This window comes from Lissotriton vulgaris, chromosome 4_1, assembly GCF_964263255.1.
Source record: "Lissotriton vulgaris chromosome 4_1, aLisVul1.2, whole genome shotgun sequence".
NCBI lineage: Eukaryota > Metazoa > Chordata > Amphibia > Caudata > Salamandridae > Lissotriton > Lissotriton vulgaris.
The window spans coordinates 1,952,540,172-1,952,560,829 of NC_141691.1; the positions used below are offsets into that span (position 1 = coordinate 1,952,540,172).

Genomic DNA, 20,658 nt, shown 5'->3' on the forward strand with positions numbered 1-20,658 from the left:
ATTGACCGACAAGGCACATACTGAGAACAAAGTAATAATTGTAATATTGCACTTCTTTCTCATCATAGATCAATCAATTAATCATCAATCAGGGGTTTGTAAAGCACCTCACCTGTTTTAGGGTCTCAAGGTGCTGGGATATCAATGTAATTCATGGTCTTATGATAGTCCATGTTGATTACTCTTTAGTGAAGTGGTGTGGCTCACTGGTTAGAGGCGGCAGACCCGAGAGCAGAGGACGGCCCGGGACCAGGGTTCGATTCCCGGCGCGGCAGGTTTCTGGACCAGGGTCAGCGGACTCGATAATTCTCTCGCCTCGGTGCCCACTCTGATCAGCGATCACACTCGGCAACTCTGGGCATTAGCTTGCCTCATCTTCACTAACGGCCCCACCAGACCGCCGGGGATGCCTGGTCTCACCCTGGAGATACCCATTAAGGGACCCTCTCTCAGGGAAGCCAGGAAGGGTTTCGCAGCGGTCGAAGCGCCTTGGGACCCTCCGGGTAAGTAGTGCGCTATATAAATGCCTATACATTTACATTCAGAAAGTGATCTAAAACAAGTTGTTTTCCGTTGTCCCAGTGCACATTTTGGAAATACAGTGGGACTTGATTTCGGTTTGTCCTTGGACTTTTATTGCAAACTGTCCTTTCATTTTCCAGAGTGAAAGGTCTTCGTTTACATTTTGACTTGGAATGTGCTCACCTCAACTCGGGCACAGACCTTGAAAATCTAAGAACGCGAAGGAAGTTGTGGCAACAAAACCTGAACTCTGAAATACAGGAAATTGCCTTGAAGCTTATTGTCTCTATTTTCAGGTACAGTCAACGTTTTCAATCATAAGCCATACTGTCATAACTTTATTTTGTTTCCCATTGTCCCTTCAGTTTCTGCTTAGTTGTTTACTTTGTAGTTTTTTAAGTTTTTTTTAATTTCTTCACGGATTGTTCCCATGATACTGCAACTATAACAGTTACACCATGAATGTAGGTAAGTCTGTCCAGGTAAGGATTTATTATTATTTTTATCAAGCAGCAACGTAAACATAAATTGAAGAATTATTGTGCATACTCCTTTTCCCCACTGTGCTACCTCTCATCTTTGCTTCGTTTAATATAATCTTGTGCTCACTGTTCGTTCCAGCTCTTAATATTTTCAAGTAAACCCCACCCCCCGAACCTGAATGACTAACTTTTCAGACAGAGCTAGCCTCAATTTCTGGGCTCTCTTTGTATGACACACTTTATATAAAATACTAAATGAGCTCATTTCCAATAGGACCTAATTTGTTCCCCTTGCTTAAGTGTTATTTATCAGTACATTAAGAATGGTCGTATACACCAGTGTCATCTTAATAATTTTGCACCATTTAACATGATCTTTGAATGAGAATTGGATAATTGGGTATTGATTATAGTAATTCCATAATGTCCAGGTAATCTCCTTGGCCAGTATCCGCTGCAAATTAATTCTGTGGTTTAATTGACTGCAATCACCTCCTGAGTGATGTAGAGCATTGAATGCCTGATCAACTAACAACCTTGCATTATTTTTTAAATACCACTTTTTACAGGAATGAATGCCCTGGTTCCCTAGTTGCTTATGTGTGTACGATTTCTTGACATCCAACCATGCAAACTTTTTTTCATATCTTCTTCATACTTTTTCTAATCCTAAATGAGTGACAGGGGAAATTTCAGGTTTGGTGGTCATTCAGAGTCTAGTAAATCTGTGAACAAAGTGACCAGGTTTGCAGAATGCCAATGACTGTAACCAAAAGACTGGACATCAAACAAGAAGCAGCCGAAGCAAAACATACTGATGCCAATCAAACTCCCTTCTTCCCTTTTCCGTTCATCCTCTCCTCTAGCTCTACTCATGCGCTCTCTCAGCATTTTCTCTTTCTTTTTTTTTTAAAACAGATTTTATTAGTTGCATGGTAGAAATACATCAAGTAATTCTCTGATCTCCTGAGACAATCACTAGAGCAAATGATCAATGACTGCAACATGCAAATTTTTTTATAGGCGAGTAAGCCGTAGAATAATCAAACAAAGAAATGTCTAGTTGTGCAGAAAACCCCCCTGCCCTTCCCCACCCACCCTCAACTCCCCCCTCCCTCCCATGCGTGCTGCTGCCTACTCCGTCCGTGTCGTGCTATGCGCGTTGCAATGTTCGCCATAACATAGGTTATTAGACTGTCCGATTAACTGTACAACCTCTTCCTCCGGTGGTGGGTCTAGGTCCAGGCCTCGATAGTCTGCCCACCGCTTCCAAATTCTATAGTGCTTGAGAGGGCACCCCCGTGCGACACATACAGGCTGTTCCAGGCCCATACAAAAGTCCATTCCATTCTGCCAAGCTATGAAGGAAGGGGCACGGGGCGCCTTCCAAGATCTCGCAATGTCCCTTTTGGCCAAGGTCAGCCCCAACAGTAGTAAATGACGCTTGTATCGGTTGCCCCCAACCCCAGCCAGTACATGAAGAAGAGACAGTTTAGGGTCCCTCTGCAGCTCTCAAGCCAGTACCTCATTCAAACACTGAAACACTCGGTCCCAAAACCGCTGAAGAACCCCACAGCCCCACACCGTATGTATCAGCGTCCCCACCTCTGTGTTGCACCTAAGACAATTCGGGGATGCAATCAATCCCGCTCTCCACAAGCGCTGTCTAGTGTAGTATGTACGGTGAAGGTACCTGAATTGTATCAATCGCAAGCGCGTGGAAATGGCCGCTCCCCTGGGCCCTTCCAGGGCCTCCACCCAATCTTCCTCGTCAAACTCCCCAACATCCCGCTCCCACTGGGTCCTGAGATGGGCAAGGTCCAAGGCGCTGTGGCGCACAAGGGTTTGGTATATGCGGAAATGGGACTAAATTCTGGCATGTCTTCCACTCCCTGGATATACGGGGTTAGAGCATGCCAGAATTGGAGGTACTTGTAAAATTGGGCATGTGGCATTTCAAACTCCTCCCGCAACGTGGCAAAGGACTTGAGCACCCCCCCAGACATGACCTCACCCAGGGTAGAGATGCCTATCGCGTCCCAATGTCGAAAGCCCACTAGGGCCGCTAGTTGAGGCAATCTTCCATTCTGCCACAATGGGGTCTCCAGGGTCAGGACATTCCACCAGCCCACCCTGCGAAGGGCCTGCCGCCAGATCTGAAAAACTACCCGCGTGACGGACGGCCGAGATCTCCGAAGCGACGCCGAGTACAATAGCGTGTGTAGGGAGGCAGAGCCCATGAAGAAACGCTCCACCACATAAGCAGGATCACCCCTGTCCGCGTACCACCAGTCGTTCAGTACCAGTAGGTGGGATGCTTGATAATATGACAGTACGTCAGACGTGGCAAGGCCCCCTGTATACGTGGAGCGGAAGCAAGTCCGCAACTCGTACCGCGCCCCCCTCCCATAAAAAGCCACTCAATGCCGCGTTCAGGCGTCGGAACCAAGTGTGTGGGACCAACGCCGGATGGTTCTGTAATTGATACAGTAGGTGTGGGAGCGCGATCATCTTAAAAATAGCAGATCTGCCCTTTATGGAAAGCGGCATCCTGGCCCATACCTTGAGATCATCTCGCGTACGTTCCCAGACCGGGGTAATATTACGCTCCAGGGCTACAGACGCATCTTCTGTGAGGTATATACTGAGATATTTCACACCGTCCACCGTCACCTGCAGCCCGTCGGCCCACTCACCCAGAGGTTGCGGACCCCCTAGAGTCCAGAGTGTGAACTTCCCAGGGTTCATGTATAGCCCCGACGTTTCTCCAAAAATTTGCAGGATCCTCATAATGCGAGGCCCCGAGCGATCCAAGTTGGTGAGAAAAAATAACACGTCGTCGGCGTATAGAGCTATTCTATCCGCCACACCTGAAGACCACTGAAAGCCCCTCTGTAGAAAATGGGACCCCCGGCCGGCCAGGGCTTGCGCCACAGCCAGTCAGAGACCGCCACTCCTATGTCAAGACAACCCCTGCTCACCCTCTAGGTAACGCGGCGCGAGCAGCCAGGCCTATCTCGGAGGTCATGTGTGAAGCATTTGCGCATGCACCCACCAACAACAACATCCAGGGCCTCCCACCAAAGGAACTCCACACAAAGTATATATGCAAATAGTCTTTGTATTAAGAAGGACACATAGGAGCACACACTTTACAAGGTGCCAGAGGCACGGGCGGGGTTTACAAGGGAAAAGGTACAGGGCAGGGCCATGGGACCCCTGCCAGTGGTATGCACATGATGGATCTGGCATTTAAAACACATATCAACTGGGAGCTTCCTAGAACTAGTACTAGAACACATAACAACCAGGAGCTTCATGGAACTAGCAGTAGAACTCACTCTGACCAGGAATCACATACAGGGGACATCCGATATTCAGGAGGGACGGAAGGACAAGGTATATAACACAACAGAGGCCCCATCAGCAGGGCAACACGTAATAACTCTCAGAATGACAATAATGTTAATCAATAGCGTTCCACAGGCCAGCTGGCCTTTCTGGGGCTAGGGCGCCCATTGTCACGATGTTCAGGGCAGGCTGCAGATAGCCAGGGACAAACCTACACGGGGCAGCTGCCCACGAAGTGCTGGGCAGCTGAGGGGCATCGATGGAGCCTTGCAGGCTCGGGGGAACAATTGCGCCCAGAAGGAGCCTCCAGGGCTCGAGAACAAGATACTGGGCGGAGCCTCGCCGGCTCGAGAGGACAAAGGGCAATGGTGGAGCCTTCCGGGGCTCAGGGGCACAAGGACACGTTGGAGCCTACTCGGGCTCAGGGACAGTGGCCCACGGTGGAGCCTCTAGGGGCTCGGGAAGCGTGATGTGGGCTGGGGGTCGAGACTCGCGGGCTCGGCGAACAATGTCGAAGGGTGGAGCCTCTCCGGGCTCAGGACGCAAGGTGTGGGCAGGCGGGGTCCCCCCTCGGGGACCCGGCATCACTGGGGGCCCCCATGGGCCTCGGAGCACAACAGGAGGATTATTTGAGGGGAGGGGCGGGGCACCGGCAATGTGCCCCGACGCCCCCTCCTGTGTGCAGCACTCACCGGGTCGGATGCGCCGGTCTCTCCTCGCTCTCCGGGGCTCTCTCTCGCTCCTGGGGGCCCCGGGGGGGAAGCGGCAGTTCTCCTGGGGGGAAGCAGGGGCGCGGAGTAGGCTCCCGCCGCTCCCTGCCTTCTCGGGCTCTCTCTCGTCGCCTCACCAGCTCCTCGGGCCGCCGACCAATCACAGCGCGGCCCGGGGAGTCGTCAGCAGCACATCCCGGGTCAGCAGCCAATCCCAGCGCGGCCCGGGGATGACATCACACGGGGTCCCAGGCCGGCGGCGGTGACTCGGGGGGAAATGACGAGGGCCAGGCTCCCTCGAAGAGTTATGGCAATTACGGGGATAAGCGATGTAGGCACTCAATGGGGCACGGAATCTCTGCAGCACAGGGCAAAGGCCGGGTGGGCACCGGCTTGGGGAGCATAGCGTTCCCAGCGCTCGTAACATGGATAAAGCGCTCCAAGCACTAGAGGGCAGGAACCAGGGGCTCCCAAGCGCTAGATGGAAAAAATAGCAAAGTCCATAGGGAGCCCAGAACCTTTGGTGGAGCACAGCAACTCCTAGAAGGAAAAGGCCATCAGAAGTCCAGGAGTAGGGCAGGGCCCAGGGAGGCAAGCCAACCCTGAGCCCAAGCAGCAGCAGCCCCTGGTAGATTCAAGTTGGGAACAAGAACCTCTTCAGAGTGACACAGCACCCTTTTTATACACAACATCCTTGGTCTAAAGGGGCAGGCAGGGAGAGAACCAGCTGGAACTGGTTATGGGGGATTCTTTTCACTGGCCAGGCTAGGGACATCAGACGCACCCCAGGGGGTGGAGCCAGCATTGTGTGGGGAAAACCCAGCCTCATTCAGGACACTCAAAGCAGACAGTCAATCCACAAGCAGACCCAGGCTCACTCCTCCCCTCACATCAGCATGCTAAACCCTCCATTCACCACCGGGGCAGACCCTCCCAGATTCTGGGAGCCAGGCTCACCAGCCAGCCTCAGCCAATCACACGCCAGGCACACATTCCACAAATATGCCAACTTCTAAAAGTGGGACTGTAGGAGAGTAGGGTCTGCAATCCTATGATCACCCAGATTTTTTGCTTTTGTTTCACTGGTTTACGACTTTCTCTGGCTGTGGGCCTGCTAATCAGACCCACAGCCTGGCTGTTCTCTTTCTAAATTACAACATGTACCCTAGGTGCATTTACCAATTGGTACTGGACCACCTTATCAGACCCTGTAACTCAGGGCATAGGTGTACCCAGGGCCGTCAGGGGCTGCAGCATGTATTATGCCACCCCTGGCTGGCCTCCTAAATTTGACACAACTGGCTGCATGACAGCTGGGGCGAAGTCGTGTAATCACACTTTGCTTTAGATATAGTAGCCCTATATCTAACCATACAATGGACACTCGAGTTCCTATCAGTCACTCCTATGGCAGGCCTTGACAATCCTGAAGGCAGAGTGCATGGGCTCGTGTGAACTAGGTTCTGGCCCGAGCCGAGCCCGGTTGCAGCTTGCGGAATCAAGACCCCATTGGCTGTTCCATGATAACGTGTACCACATCGGTAACTTCGGTGTCGCGTTATCAAGACATGTCGAGTAAGGTGTCATACGAATCGGGATGCTGCCCTCTCACCAACTCTGGCGACGAGGTTAGCATTCCGCCCTTCTAGAGGGACGCGACATGTACGTAACTGTGAACCCCGGTTAAAGTTAACTAAAGCCTCAGCTCCACAAAATGGATGCTGCCACCACAGACACGAGTCTGACCTCCTGCTGCTGGGAGTCCTTCCAGCGAGGAGAGCTTGGACAAAGGGTTTCCTGTCGAGGGCGGTGTTCGCACCGTCCCAGACAGGGTTTGTGTATTCTGGGTAGGTAGGGCTTTTGCGAGAAGGTGACTGCGGAGTGGCACCCCGGTGCTCACTACGCATCTGCCGGTTAGAACCAGTTCCAGGGGCGACAGCCCTGGCCTGGGGAAAGTCCGGCAGGGGAGAGGGGTGTAACTACCCCCCTTTCTGGTCCCACCCTTAGGGCAGGACCTAGTCATGTACCCACCCCTTTCTTTAGAATAAAGGCCGGAGCGGGGACCCTTCCAAATTAGATCATCTTTGAATCAAGAATACTTTCTACGAAAGGACTTCAAGACTCTTCTCAAGATTTCTCCCTTGTGACTAAGGAGTAGTCACCCTGCATCAGCGGGCACCATCTAAGAACTCTGCGGTTTGCTGTAAGTCCTTCCTCAAGGAATCCGACGGCCCAGCTCGACGAGAACCGGCTTCCCTGGCACCTCTGACCTCTACCCACGTCATCAGCTCAGCTGTGATCTGTGGGTGCGACGAGACCTCGAGGGACCGGCCATCATCAAAACCTGCACGCTTTCTTAACCAGCACGACCATCGAGGTAACTCTCTGGTGAGTGCTCTGGGGTCCGAGAAGCCCCGACCCTGAGCCGCTCCAGCATCGAAGTGCAGTCTCCCAGCATCTCCACGATCTGCGTGGGGCCCTTCTGCTCGCTGCTCAGCACGTTGTCTGGTCACTAGCCGCTGGCTTGTGCCCTTCTGTGACGACATCCGACAATCAACACTGCTGGTCTGGTTGCTCCAGACTGGCCCTTGCTTCCATCCTTGCGAGAAGCACCCCGGACCCTCCTGGTCCACTCAAGACGCCATCTTAGGCCCACCACGTGGCCCTGAGATCTGCCAAGGCTTGCTGCCCCATCCTGGGCCCAGCGACGCCGACAGCATCATCCTTCGTGGGACAGCTCGCACCTCCGCCGTGGTCGCCGACAACGCCTCCTGGTCCGTGAGACTGCAGAGCCTAGCGTCGCCCACTCACCTGGTCGAGGTGACGGCCAACCGGTGCCATCCTGGTACCCTCTGACTACTGGCTAGTAGTACGAACTTGGTCCCCTCTGCTTTCAGGTATCAACAATCTCTGATCCAGGCTTGGATCTCTACGAACTATTCATCACTGGTCGCCGGCCAGCAACTCCTTTTCTTCCGGCTCCTGGCTCGTCAGCGAAGACCCCGACGCCTGTAAGACTTGTGCAGCCGCAGCCCTCGTGGCTAGGTAACTCGGCATTTCGGTGCCTGCATAGCCTCTTTACTCTAGGGTCCCGAGTCCCTCGCTTCCGACTTGCCTTATCGGGTCCGCCCGAGACCTTAAACTTTCCGTGTCCTCGGACACTTGTTTTAATTGTGCACTTGAAGTATTTTCCTAAGAGATTTGGTTTGTGCTTAGTACCCTGTCCTCATAAAGAGTCCAGGGCTGTTGTGAATCTTAATAAATATCCTGTTTATTTTCATAACACTTGTGTGGTGTCCTTTCACTGGGTGTTCAAGGGGTACATGTGTGGTAAACAGCTGGCTTAACGCGCCCTCTCGAGTCTTTAGCCTTAGACTGCTCGTATCCACGCTACTAGGATAGCTGGTCTATAGGTTGACTTACAACCAAACACCATAAGGGTCGTTGGAACGATACATAGCGGTCGCTAGAATAGCGAACGTTGCATATCGGGCCAACTTCTCACAGGGACTTCTACACTAGACACACTCATGCCGCATATACTGTTGCGCAGCATTCAATCTCACGAGTTCATACATACCAGACTTGACCCTGCACACTCTACGCATCGGGAACTACCCGGGACACCTACATTCCCCATGCATTCCTATGGAAGGGCAGGTCTCTCTCTCTTCACACGCACTCAGAGTGGGAATCACCATCCCCAGGTTACATATAACAACAAAAACTTCAGGGGTGAACCTGCCAGAAGGGCCAAGTCCAACACCCTCAACTGGGCATCAATCCGCACCCACGCCGTGAGGGGTTCCATTGCGAACGCAAAGAGGTACGGGGAGAGGGGGCACCCCTGCCTAGTCCCCCGCTGGATACTGAAAGAGCGGGAAACGCCACCGCCGACACGTACCCAGCAGTCAGATCTGTATAGAGGAGCCATATATATGCCATGAATCGGGGACCCAGATTCAAGCGACCCAAGAGAGCAAACAGATATGTCCAGCTCAAAGAGTCGAACGCCCTATCCAAGTCCGCCAGCAGCAGCGCAGCCCGCTCTCCCAGACCACGCCAGGCCGAAATCGCAACTTGAGCTCGCCTGATGTTATGACGAGTGGCCCGCTGGGGCATAAAGCCAGCCTGGTCCGGATGGACCAAGTCCGTGATGTGGGGCTTGAGCCTGTTGGCGAGGGCCTTCGCCAAAATCTTGGCCTCGGTGTTGAGCAGTGAAATAGGTCTGTAGGACTCGTGTCTCTCCGGGGGGCGCCCCAGCTTCAAAAAAACAACTTCCTCCGCATGTCTCCAGTCCGGAGGCAGCATACCCTTCTCATGTGCCTCCTCGATAACCGGCCGGAAGTGGGGTGTCAACTGCTTTGCATAGTATCTAAAACATTTGCATGGGAACCCATTCGGGCCCGGTGCCTTGCCCGGGTTTAGTTCACCCAGGGCCCTGGCCAGCTCGTCATCTGACAGTGGCCGGTCTAGTATATCACGAACCTCATCCGAAAAGGCCCGTGGCGGAAAATCATCTATGAAGCGCTGCACCATGGCGGCATCTAGGCACTCCCTGGGCGCATACAGGGTCTCGTAGTAGGAGGCAAAACTACCCGCTATCGCTCCGGGCTCCAACAGCGGCTCCCCATCTGGGGCGACTGTCTGGGGCAATGGCTGTGCATGCATAATGCCCTGACACAAGCGATGAAGCATTTTGCACGATTTATTGCCCCATTGGTATATGCGGCTCTGTGTGGCTAGCCAAGCCTGGCGGGCCTCATCCAATAATATCGAGGTATACTGCTGTTGTACCAATACTAGCTGACGTCTTATCCGTTCGCCATCTTCCCCCCGACCCCTGCGCTCCAGGTCCTCCAAGTCCGCTTCTCAATGCACCAGTTCCCTCCGCTTCTCCCTCCGCGCTGCTGAACACCACGAGATATCGACACCCCTCATGGTGGGTTTCATGGCCTCCCGTAGTACTGCCGGGGATGCCACTGAGCCCACATTGGCGGACAGGAAGTGCGCAAGTTCACAAGTAATGTGGGCGCGATAGGAGGGCTGTGTTAACTGACACGGCGACAGGCGCCCCCTGAATGGCTGCCTGGTGCGCCCAGTGTCGACCAACGCAGAGATCGGAGAATGATCAGAGAGTGCTTGAGGCAAGATGTCCGCCGACATGAGCCTGCCGGCCATCGCCCGCGGAAGGAAGATGTAGTCCAGGCGCGAGAACGAGTCTCGCACAGAGGAGAAGTTAGTGAAGTCCCTAGCCGCCCCTCGCTTGTACCTCCAGGAGTCAATCCAGTCCAACCCCATGACCATTACCCTCAGTCGAGACATTTACCCCTCCCTCCCCGCCACTTCGCCTGCAGCGCCCCGCCATCTGTCCCATGAGACGTCCATAACGTCATTCCAGTCCCCCCCTACAATCGATAAAACTGTTGGCATATCAACCCATTGGGACATCAGCTTCTCCACCAGGGCCCATTGCAGTGGGGGCGGCGCATACACGCTACCAAGGATAACCATCTCACCACCAATCTCGCCCTGTACGAACACATACCTGGCCTGCGCATCTAGCCATGTGCATCTATGAGTAAAGGGGACTCTCCGATGGATCAGAACAACCACGCCCCGCGACCCCCTCGTAAAGCCTGCATGAAATGTCTGTGTAAAACCATTACGCTGGAGGCAGAGCGCCTTAGTACCTGACAGATGGGTTTCCTGAAGTAGCAATATGTCAGTTCCCCTGCCTTTGGCCCATGTAAACACAGCCCCTCTCTTCACCTTATCCAGCATTCCCCGCACATTCCAGCTCATTATGCGTGTCCCACAGGGACCTAACCGAGAGCCCCCAGCATCAGATGACATTTATGTAAATGCATATAACTCATACATGTCGTACCACAGGCAACAACCGCAGCACTCACCACGAATCGGACTCAGCACATCACGCACAGACCCCACCCCTGAACTAGGACAGCCCCAATCCCCAACAACCCCCCCCCACCCCGCACCTCCCAAACATGGAAGCACCTATCGTGGTCGGGGAATGGTCCCGGCCCCAACGGGGAGCCTGGGAGCACCCCCTCCAATGGATCCCCTCAGCACAGCCCATGTCGAACTAGGCTGTGGCCCCTTCCCAACCCTGAGTAAGCGTGGCCTCCAGCCAAGCTAAAGCGCCCTGGTCAAAGAAAGCTGTAGATCAGATGAGCAATAGTTCTTTCTTCCCCACAGTCAGGGCACATCTGCAGTGGCTTCCTGCAAGTTCTTGTCTTTGCGTGTGTTGGATCTCGATTTTGAGCTGCGGTCCGATCGGGATCTGCCTCAGCGCTTATGTTGATCATCAGGACCCCTACCCGAGGGGCCCCCGGTCGAGGAGTCAGACTCACCGCCTTTTGCCGTATTGACCCGCACCCTGACAGTCTCATCCGTCCACTGAAAGACGGCCTCCGGGGTATCGAAGAAGAGGGTACGGAACTGGAAGACAACCCGCAGCCGAGCCGGGTATAGTAGGGCATAGGGCAGCTTCAGGCCCCGAAGGCGGGCCTTGGCCGCAGCGAAGGACTGTCTCTGCTGTTGCACCAATTTCGTGTAGTCCGGGAAGATAAGAATAGGAGAATTCTCGAACATGAGCTGGCCCTTCAATCTCGCCTGTTTCAGGATCGCGTCCCTGTCGTCATAATTCAGCAATTTAGCGATCATAGGACGAGGGCGTTCTCCCACCGGCGGCTTCTGCGTCAAGGCTCGATGGGCCCTTTCCACAACGAAGCAACGCGAGAGGGTATCAGCCGGCATCCACCCCTCCAGCCATTGTGTTAAGAAGTGCTTGGCATTGCCCTTTTCGCAGTCCTCTGGAAACCCCAGGAAGCGAAGATTACTGCACCTGGCGCGTCCCTCTGCCTCCTCCGCTCTCGCCACCAGGCCTTTTTGCGTCCTCTCAAGGGTCACAACCCTCTTCTTCAGGGTAGTCATGTCGTCCTCTACGGCTGAAATGCGCGTCTCCGCACCGGGTATGCGTTCCACGACGCTTCGCAGGTCCTGCCGAAGGAGCATAACGTCTGAGCCCACCGCCCCAATCTTGGCATCCATGACATCCCTGGACTGCGTGATCGCGGCCAATAGGGCAGCATTGTCCGGCACCGGAGGTTGCGTCCCCTTTGCGCCCGCGGCCTCGGTGAACTTATCGATGGGGCCCTTTTTGCCCTGGCTTCCACTGCCACCCCGTGTCATGGTGTTGTGGGGGAGTGGGACCCCTCACCGGCCGGCCACAGCTAAAACCTCTCAGCCGGTGACGCCCGTGACAAGGCGTCGGTCCCGGGAAGGATGCACTCGCTATAGTCTGTCAACAGTGGCTTCGCCCCCCAGCCAGCGCCTCAATAGTTCCAGGAAGCAGTACAGGGTCACTAGGCTCTCGCCGGGGGGGGTGGGGTGGGGGGGGGAATGGGGCCCACCACGCAGTCCACTCCACGAATATTTGGTTCTGGGTTCCGATCCGACCTCTGAAATGTAGCAGGGCCCTGTCGACCCTGGCAGCCCCACCGTCCAGCCACCCAAGACCCTCCGCAGCGACCAGTAAGCACCGGTCCTGCCCTCCTCCTAGCTGGGCCTGGGTCTCTCGGGTAGCGCGGCAAGCCGCCGGGCAGGGATATAGGCAGAGGCGAGCCCGGGGCCCGACACGACCCCTGAATGGCTGCGCGGCACCACAACCTCTCCTCCTGTCCACCCTCTGGGTCCCACTCTGACCTTGATCTGCCGCAGTCTCTCGCCAGGCCCCGGATAGGCACTCGTTAGGGCAGCGATCCCTCCCAGCGCCGATGGCGTCTCTCTTCGCGGGTGTTAGACGGGAACCCGGAGGGTCGGCCGAGCAAGGGGTAGAGGCCTCCTGGCGAGTCCCTCTCCTTCAATCGTACGGACGAGCAACTACCCCCCCCACAGATGGACGCCACACAAAGATAGGTTCTGTACACTTTTATCGGTATTCTTAAGCAGGTTAAACTTGACGATACAGCAGGCCCAGGATACGATGATCCCTTCAATTCTAGTCTCTTGGGAAAGGGGGTAGCGGGACAGTCTCAGTACCGGTCCGGTACAGGGGTAGCTGGTGTATAGCTCTCAATCCTCGAGCTGGAGGGTTCGCAAGTAGGGGCCGCGGCAGCGCCAGCAGGCCTATGAAGATGGTTTACGAGGATGAGCCGCGGCAGCGCCAGCAGGCCTACGAAGATGGTTCACGAGGATGGGCCGCGGCAGCGCCAGCAGGCTTTCGAAGATGGTTCACGAAGATGGGCCGCGGCAGCGCCAGCAGGCTTTCGAAGATGGTTCACGAAGATGGGCCGCGGCAGCGCCAGCAGGCCTACGAAGATGGTTCACGAGGATGAGCCGCGGCAGCGCCAGCAGGCTTTCGAAGATGGTTCACGAAGATGAGCCGCGGCAGCGCCAGCAGGCCTTCAAGGATAGTTCACAAAGAGGGGCCGCGGCAGCGCCAGCAGGCCTCCAAGGATGAGTTTGTCTCGGTGTCTCTCGACTCCTTCCTGCTCTGGAGCTACCCCAGTTATAGGTCTGGCGCCCTTTGATGTCCGGACCCTCGCACTTGGAGGTCGGGGGGTCCGGGATGAGGGAGTCCAGACACCCAGCAGGGGGGTGGAGCCAGCGCCCAGGGAGGCTGGGGGTGATCGAAACCTGGCGGAAGGGAGCCATCGACACTCCTTCTTCCATTGACTCGCCAAGTGGTCTCTTTACCCCCTGGGTGGACGGTGGTGCCTCGTTGTCGGGGCTTGGCTGGGCCTGAGGTTGAGGTCGACCCGTGGCCACGAGGCCTGGTCGTGGCGGGTCCAAGATGGCGGCTGGGCCGGGGACGGTGGTTCGGGAAGGAACCTGGGCCAGCCGAGAATGTGGTGGTTATGAGCCGGGCCCCGTCGGGGAAGAGCTGGGGGTTGACCCGGCGGCTGCAGGGGTGGTTCTTGGCCGGGGAACAGGGGTAGCAGTGATCCGAGACCCGCCATGCGGGGAGGGGTCGGGCCTACCACGAGGCCTGTCCAACAGCAGGCAAAATGGCGGCCGCGCCTCTCCGCTCTCCCCGCTGCTAGGACCCGCCAGGCCCGCTCCGTAGCCGCCACCTGCGGCGTCACCCTGCGGGGGCCACCCCTCCTGGGGCTTTGGGCCGCCGCTACTATGCAGTGTCAAAGCTCCGGCGGCACTCGGAGCCGGCTCCCCAGCAACTCTCGGCGCGGCCCCTCTCGCCCGGCGGGATGCCCCAGAAATCGAGCCCCCATCTCCAAAGGTCGCACCACGCAGCCCGGCTCGCGATCAACCCTTCGGGACGTCTCACTGCCTGAAGGCGCAGTGCGGGCGGCTCCGGCCGCGGAATTCAAGTGTACCGATGTCAGGGACCGGACCCAACTGCATGGAACTTAGAATTTTGACCAGGCTCAGGATATGTGCAGCAGGATGATGTTCGGCTGGTCGGAGCTCCGGCTCTACACGACCGCCATGTTCGCTGGCCAAGCCACGCCCCCTCTTTCTTTTAATTTTTCCATCACCTCTATTTTCCCTCCTTCTTATTCTTTCCGCTTTGCCCCACTATGGCTGCTGCAATAAAAACAGTGGAGAGATTGATAGAAGCACCAGTGGTGGCCATGGGCTTCAGAAACTGGGCTCCAGGATCTCCAGACTCCCAAGGAAGTGTCCGATGAGATATTTAGACAGTCTGGCCGTATTAACTTATCACATTGAGGGAATATTTGATATTGAGTCAGAGTTCATCTTCAGATTGAAAAGAAACATATATCTGCATAAATAACCATCCCAAAATACTCCACAGGTTTGCATCTGATAGAGACCTTAAGCTGCAGATTCTTTACCTTAGAATGTTCCCCACGCATCAGACTGGATCTGGGAAATCTTGAGCATTACTTCTGTACAGAAGTAGGTGGCACCGAATAGCTCTTCGTTGGCTTCGTCAGCACATGCTAGGGTATTGTATTTAAAAAGTGGGACATGTGTTCTTAAATTTTACATGTCCGGATAGTGAAAAAACTCCTAAATTCACTTTTTACTACTGTAAGGTCTTTGTGTTTGCCTCCCAGACAGTGAGACAAAGGGGCATTGGGTGTTGGCAGGATTGTGAGTGTGGAGCTCTTTCCTGCCCCACTTAGAGCTACATCTAGCACACTCACAAAGGAACGTCACACTAGTCTTTTGTCACTCCAGACCTCTTGGAGCCTTGGCCAGAACCAGATGTGTGGGTAGTCAGGATTTCACCTCCAATTCAAAGGGTGGCACCAGGTATAATTGTTTGATCTCTTGAACCAACTCTTGACTACACTGCTGGACATGCAGAGGACATCCGAAGAACTGCCTTTGACCACCCAGAGACTTGCCCTGCAGCTTTAGGCCTGTCTTGTACCTCAGAGGACTGCCCTCCTGCTACCACAAGACTGCTTTCTGCTTGAGGCTTGCCTTGCTCCCCAGAGGACTGGCCTGCTGCATGAATCCAGGACTAACAGAGTGTTTCCAAGGGCATGTTGGGGTCTGAGCTACAGGACACAACAAGCTCCAGAGGCCTCCATACAACAGCCCAGCTGACCTGCTGCAACTGGACCTGCTGGCCTCTGCTAGAGTGGGTTCCTGATCCCCGAAAGGGGCCTCCCCAGGTCCTGGACCTCTGGCTGGTAACAGTTGAGCTCCTTCTATGAAGAAAGGAGAAATACAGAATTTTTGCCCTTTTCACTTCGGAAAACAGGCCCATTTGCACAGAGATCCTTCTTTCGCCAACAGCTATCAACGTGAAGCTCTGGTGAAACTGATCATTCATGCTACAGTAACCACCAACAACAGCTTCAATGGTAGATCTAGACTTTGCAAATCAGCAGCCATGGGGACAGCTACTACAAAGCTCCAGCAGCGACCATCTGTGATGCTTAACCAGCTCTTTGTCCTACAGTGGCAATTACTGCGCTGCCCAGCCTACCCCTCTCGCTCTACAGTGACAACCATCTGCCACACTCTTTCTACTCCACGTGACCTCCTGCTGCAAGAACTGTTCTCTTCTGTGTGACTTTTCCCCTGGTCTAGCATGACCAGATGCCCGCAAATAGCATTTTGTGCTTTTAGGCACTATATGTACCTAAGCTGTTAACATTCCACAGCCCCTACAATTTCCCATAGGGCATTTGAACTACAGCCCGAACCACTGGACGGAATTACACCAAAGTTGGCTTCAAGGTAGCTCTTGGTTCAGGAAGAGCCCTTTTTGTTATTTAGTATATGTTCATTGAGTATTCCTGTTAAATATTAAAGGAAAACTAAATAGGTATATCTAGGTATATCTGCAGATCCGAGAGATCTTGTGCAGAGATCTGATTGGCTACCAACACTTCAACCTGGAAGTGCTGGCAGCCATTTTGGGACTCTGATCCAGCAGAAATATAAATAAAGAAAAGGGGACAGGGTAGGAATACCCTGACTCCCTAGGCCTGGTGGTGGGTCCCTCTGTGACCCCGCCAGGGCCAAAAAGCATTTTTTGTCAATGTTGCTGCAAAATCACAGATGTATCCATGAATTTGCTGCAAAATTGAGAGAAACAGAGGTGCAGTCTTCCGCGCTTGTTTGTATTTCAGTCCACGGCAGGGCCAGGCCCCGGGGGCAATCCAAGTTCTAATATGTGGGGAAGGAGCACAAGTGGGCCCCCCTCCTGAGGCTCCTAAGAGCCCCAAAGTCAACCATCTCCCTAGTTGGAGGGGGGCTCTTTAGATCCCTGGGGTCCCACCTCCATGGGGCCTAATATATTGGAGGGGGCCACCCAGAAAGCCCCCACCCACCTAAGTCGCTTAAGAGCCCCGGGGACCACCACCTCCCTAGGGCTTTAATAGTTAATTGGAGGAATGCAGTGCAGCCTCCCTCCCCCCCTTGGCCCTTGAGGGCCCTCAGGACCACCAACTCCCCATCCTCTGGACATAGTAGTTTGCTGTTGCTAGGCAGGAGAAATTACAGCTCCCACTAAGCGAGAGTAAGATGTGCTGGCTCCTGCTGGAGTTTGGGAGCCAGCAGGGGCATTGAGGCTCCCCCGCATTTTCCAACAACGCTGGGTGCCCTGGGTGGGCTCCAGGGCTGGGCCCAAAGGATGGGGTCCTCCGGGCCAAAATTAGCCTGGGAAAGGGAGCCTCGGCCCCCCATTCACCCTGGCCCTGTCCTGGTGAGCAAAAGAACAATACAACTGCCAGTACTGGACGTTACTTTCAAATACTTATGCTGACCTTTACGACTAAAACATACCGGTCCGTTTTTTTACTTTCGTCGCTAGTTTGTTTCATTTTTTCACTGTCTTTAGAGTCTTGTCAACTTAACATCACCTTTACTAAGACTCCGTTCTACACTAATAAGGTAAGGTGGAAAGGCATTGATAGGTGGTGCCAATGCTAGTAATCAAGTCTGCTCTTGGAAGCAATATTTAAATTAGCTTTTTTCTGTTGTTTTGTTTTAGACTATTGGTCCTGCATTTGGGGTTCGAAACGTGTCGACCCGGTTTGGTGCCTTTTGTCATTGGAATCTAGCGAGAATTGTGTCCTCACAGCAGGGTTCCGCTTTTAAAATGCTTTTTCTGACCTAATGAAATTATGAGATGTTTGATATTTGATATTTATTGATTTTTGTATAGCGCGACTATCGCTCCGGCAGGAGCATCTTGGCGCTGAGCAAACAGAAGAGACCAACTTGGTGGGGACAGGAATCAGATGGCTGCGAGGACCAAAGAGTCGGGCTGAGGGAAAATCCATGTCTTCAGGAGTTTCCTGAAAAGGCTTTCTGAAGGGGCGTGCCTGAGGTTAGAGGGGAGGCCGTTCCATGCCTTAGCCGCCAAAAATGAAAAGGTTTTCCCACCTTTCGTTTTGAGCCTAAACCTGGGTATAGTGACCAGATTGGCTCCTGATGACCTCAGGCAGCGCGAGGGAATGTACTGAGGGAAACGCTTAATCAGGTAGGAGGGGCCTATGTTCTTGGTGGCTTTGAAGACAGTGACAAGGAGTTTAAAAAGGATTCTTTTGTGAAGGGGCAGCCAATGGAGGGTGTTGAGGGCTGCAGAGGCAGAGCACCTTCTTGGGAGTCCAAGAACGAGCATGGCCGCTGCGTGCTGGACGCTCTGTAGCTTCTTGAGGGTGGACTTCTTTATGCCTGCCAGGAGACCATTACAATAATCTAGCCTGGACAAGATCAGAGCCACGGCAACTGATTTCCTGGCAGAGATAGGGAGAAAGTCGAAGAATTTCTTTAGCTGTCTAATGAGGTTAAAACAGCACCCAGCAGTGATGCGCACATGATCGTCAAAACTGAGGGACGAGTCAAATTGGACACCCAGATTGCGGGCCGAAGAGACTGCACCAGGGGGTGCTTCAGAGTGTTGAGGCCACCAATCTTTTGGGGAGAAAAGGGTGTCTTTGCCTAAGGGTATGATTTCAGTTTTGGCGCTATTGCACTTCAGATGGTTATTATTGAGCCACTCAAAGACTTGGGAGAGGCAATTCTGGAATCTGAAGGCGGCATCGGGTAGTTTTTTGTCTAGGGTGACGACAAGTTGGGTGTCGTCCGCGTAAGATGTTACGAGGATGCCATGGGATTCAATCAGGGTAAGCAAGGGGGCCATGTAGATATTAAAAAAAAAGAGGACTAAGAATGGACCCCTGGGGTACACCTGATGTAGTAGTTCTTTCGCCAGAGAGAAAGGGGCCAAGTGAGACTGTTTGTGATCTGTTGGAAAGGAAAGATGTTATCCATTTTAGTGCGGTACCCGTCACACCAATCTCGCGCATTCTGTGAATGAGGATGACATGAGAGATGGTATCAAATGCTGCGGTTAAGTCGAGCAGGATGAGTGCTGCGTGTTTCCCCTCATCCTGCAAGAACTTAATGGTGTCGGATAGCTCGATCAAAGCAGTTTCAGTGGAATGGCCAGGGCGGAAGCCAGATTGCTGTGGATGGAGAATATGATTGTTTTCCACAAAGGCTTTTAGCTCTTCTTGTACTATTTGCTCAGTAATTTTGCCTAGTGCCGGGAGTAGGGAAATAGGGCGCATGTTGGAAAGGTCTGTCGGGGGTTTGTTTTGTTTTTTCATTAGCGGCTTTACAATGGCTTTCTTCCATTCAGCAGGGACAGTGCCTGAGCTGAGGGATTGATTAACGATGGAATTGATAAGAGGATTGACGGCCTCAATGAGGAGGTGGAGGATAGCCGGGGGGCAGGAGTCTGTGGGGGCTCCCGATCGGCAAGTCAAGATGGCCTTCTGAGTGTGAGACAGGGACACTGTTGAAAAATTACCAAAAGCAGGTAAATTAGTGTTGGCAGGTAACGAAGGGATAGCGGGGGGAAGGGAAATCCTTGTGGATGTTATTAATTTTCTCAACAAAAAAGTCAGCGATTTGGTCGCAGAGGATTTGGGATGGAGGGATTTCCAGTGCCAGGGCCTTGGGGTGGGTAAAAGACTTGACAATATTGAAGATGGTTTGTTGTTTCTGATTGGCTACTTCTATGGCTGTGGTGAAGAACTCTTTTTTGGTTTTCTTTATATGAGACAGGTATTGTTTCCTCTGCCGGGTGTATAGGGTTCTGGAGGTAAGATCGTATGTTTTCCTCCACTCTCTTTCAAGAACTCTGCACCTATGGTGGCTATCAGTAAGGGCCTGGGTATACCAAGGGGCATTGGGCTTTCTTTTGTGGTGGATTGGTTTGTGGTTGGTTGAATTGGAATTGTCCAGAACAAGTTTATTGATCCAGGTGTGAAAATATTTGGAATCTTGTGATACATCTCCAACGATAGTGGGGGGGGGGGGAGGAGGGCTGGGGGTGTATCTTAATGGACTCAGCTACTTTCTTCCAGTTTATCGCGAAGGTTGAAGGGGAGTTCTTAGTGTATGGTTGAGATGAGGGTTTTGCCTTGATGGAGAAAGGTATAAAACAATGGTCAGTCCAGATTAGTGGGATTGGGAGAGATACAGTTAGAGTGACTGAATTAAAACCATCTATATGGACAGATGATCTATTGCTGACAATAGGACCAAAGTGTATGTTTTGTTGAATGTAGGAAGGATGAATGGATTGGCCAGTATGCAAGTTGGATGTGTTGTAAATTTGTAAATTGTATAATATTGAGATTTTGTTTTACTGATTTGTAATGTTTTATGTTTTTACATGCACAAAAAACTGATGATTTCCTTATGAAAAAAATAATGCTCTACTAGTGAAAAAATGAAACAATAAACTAGTGACGAAAGTAAAAAAACTGACCGGTATGTTTTAGTCGTAAAGGTCAGCATAAGTATTTGAAAGTAACGTCCAGTACTGGCAGTTGTGTTATTCTTTTGATTAATTGGGCTTAGCCTCACACCCACCCCCACACCCACCCACACACCCCCACCCACCCCCACACACCCCCACACACCCCCACACACCCCCACCCACACACCCCCACACACCCCCACCCACCCACCCACACACCCCCACACACCCCCACCCACCCACCCAAACACCCCCACACACCCCCACCCACCCCCACCCACCCACCCAAACACCCCCACACACCCCCACCCACCCACCCAAACACCCCCACACCCCCACCCAA

General features: G+C 53.3%; 1 protein-coding gene across 1 annotated transcript in view; it reads left to right on the top strand.

Moving 5' to 3' along the window:
* Positions 1–20,658, top strand: part of DENND3 (DENN domain containing 3) — a 566,116-nt gene that overhangs the window by 241,738 nt on the left and 303,720 nt on the right. Inside the window, exon 9 of the mRNA XM_086966276.1 lies at positions 663–818. Coding sequence (XP_086822402.1) covers positions 663–818 — 156 coding nt within the window. The remainder of the gene's footprint in view (positions 1–662; positions 819–20,658) is intronic.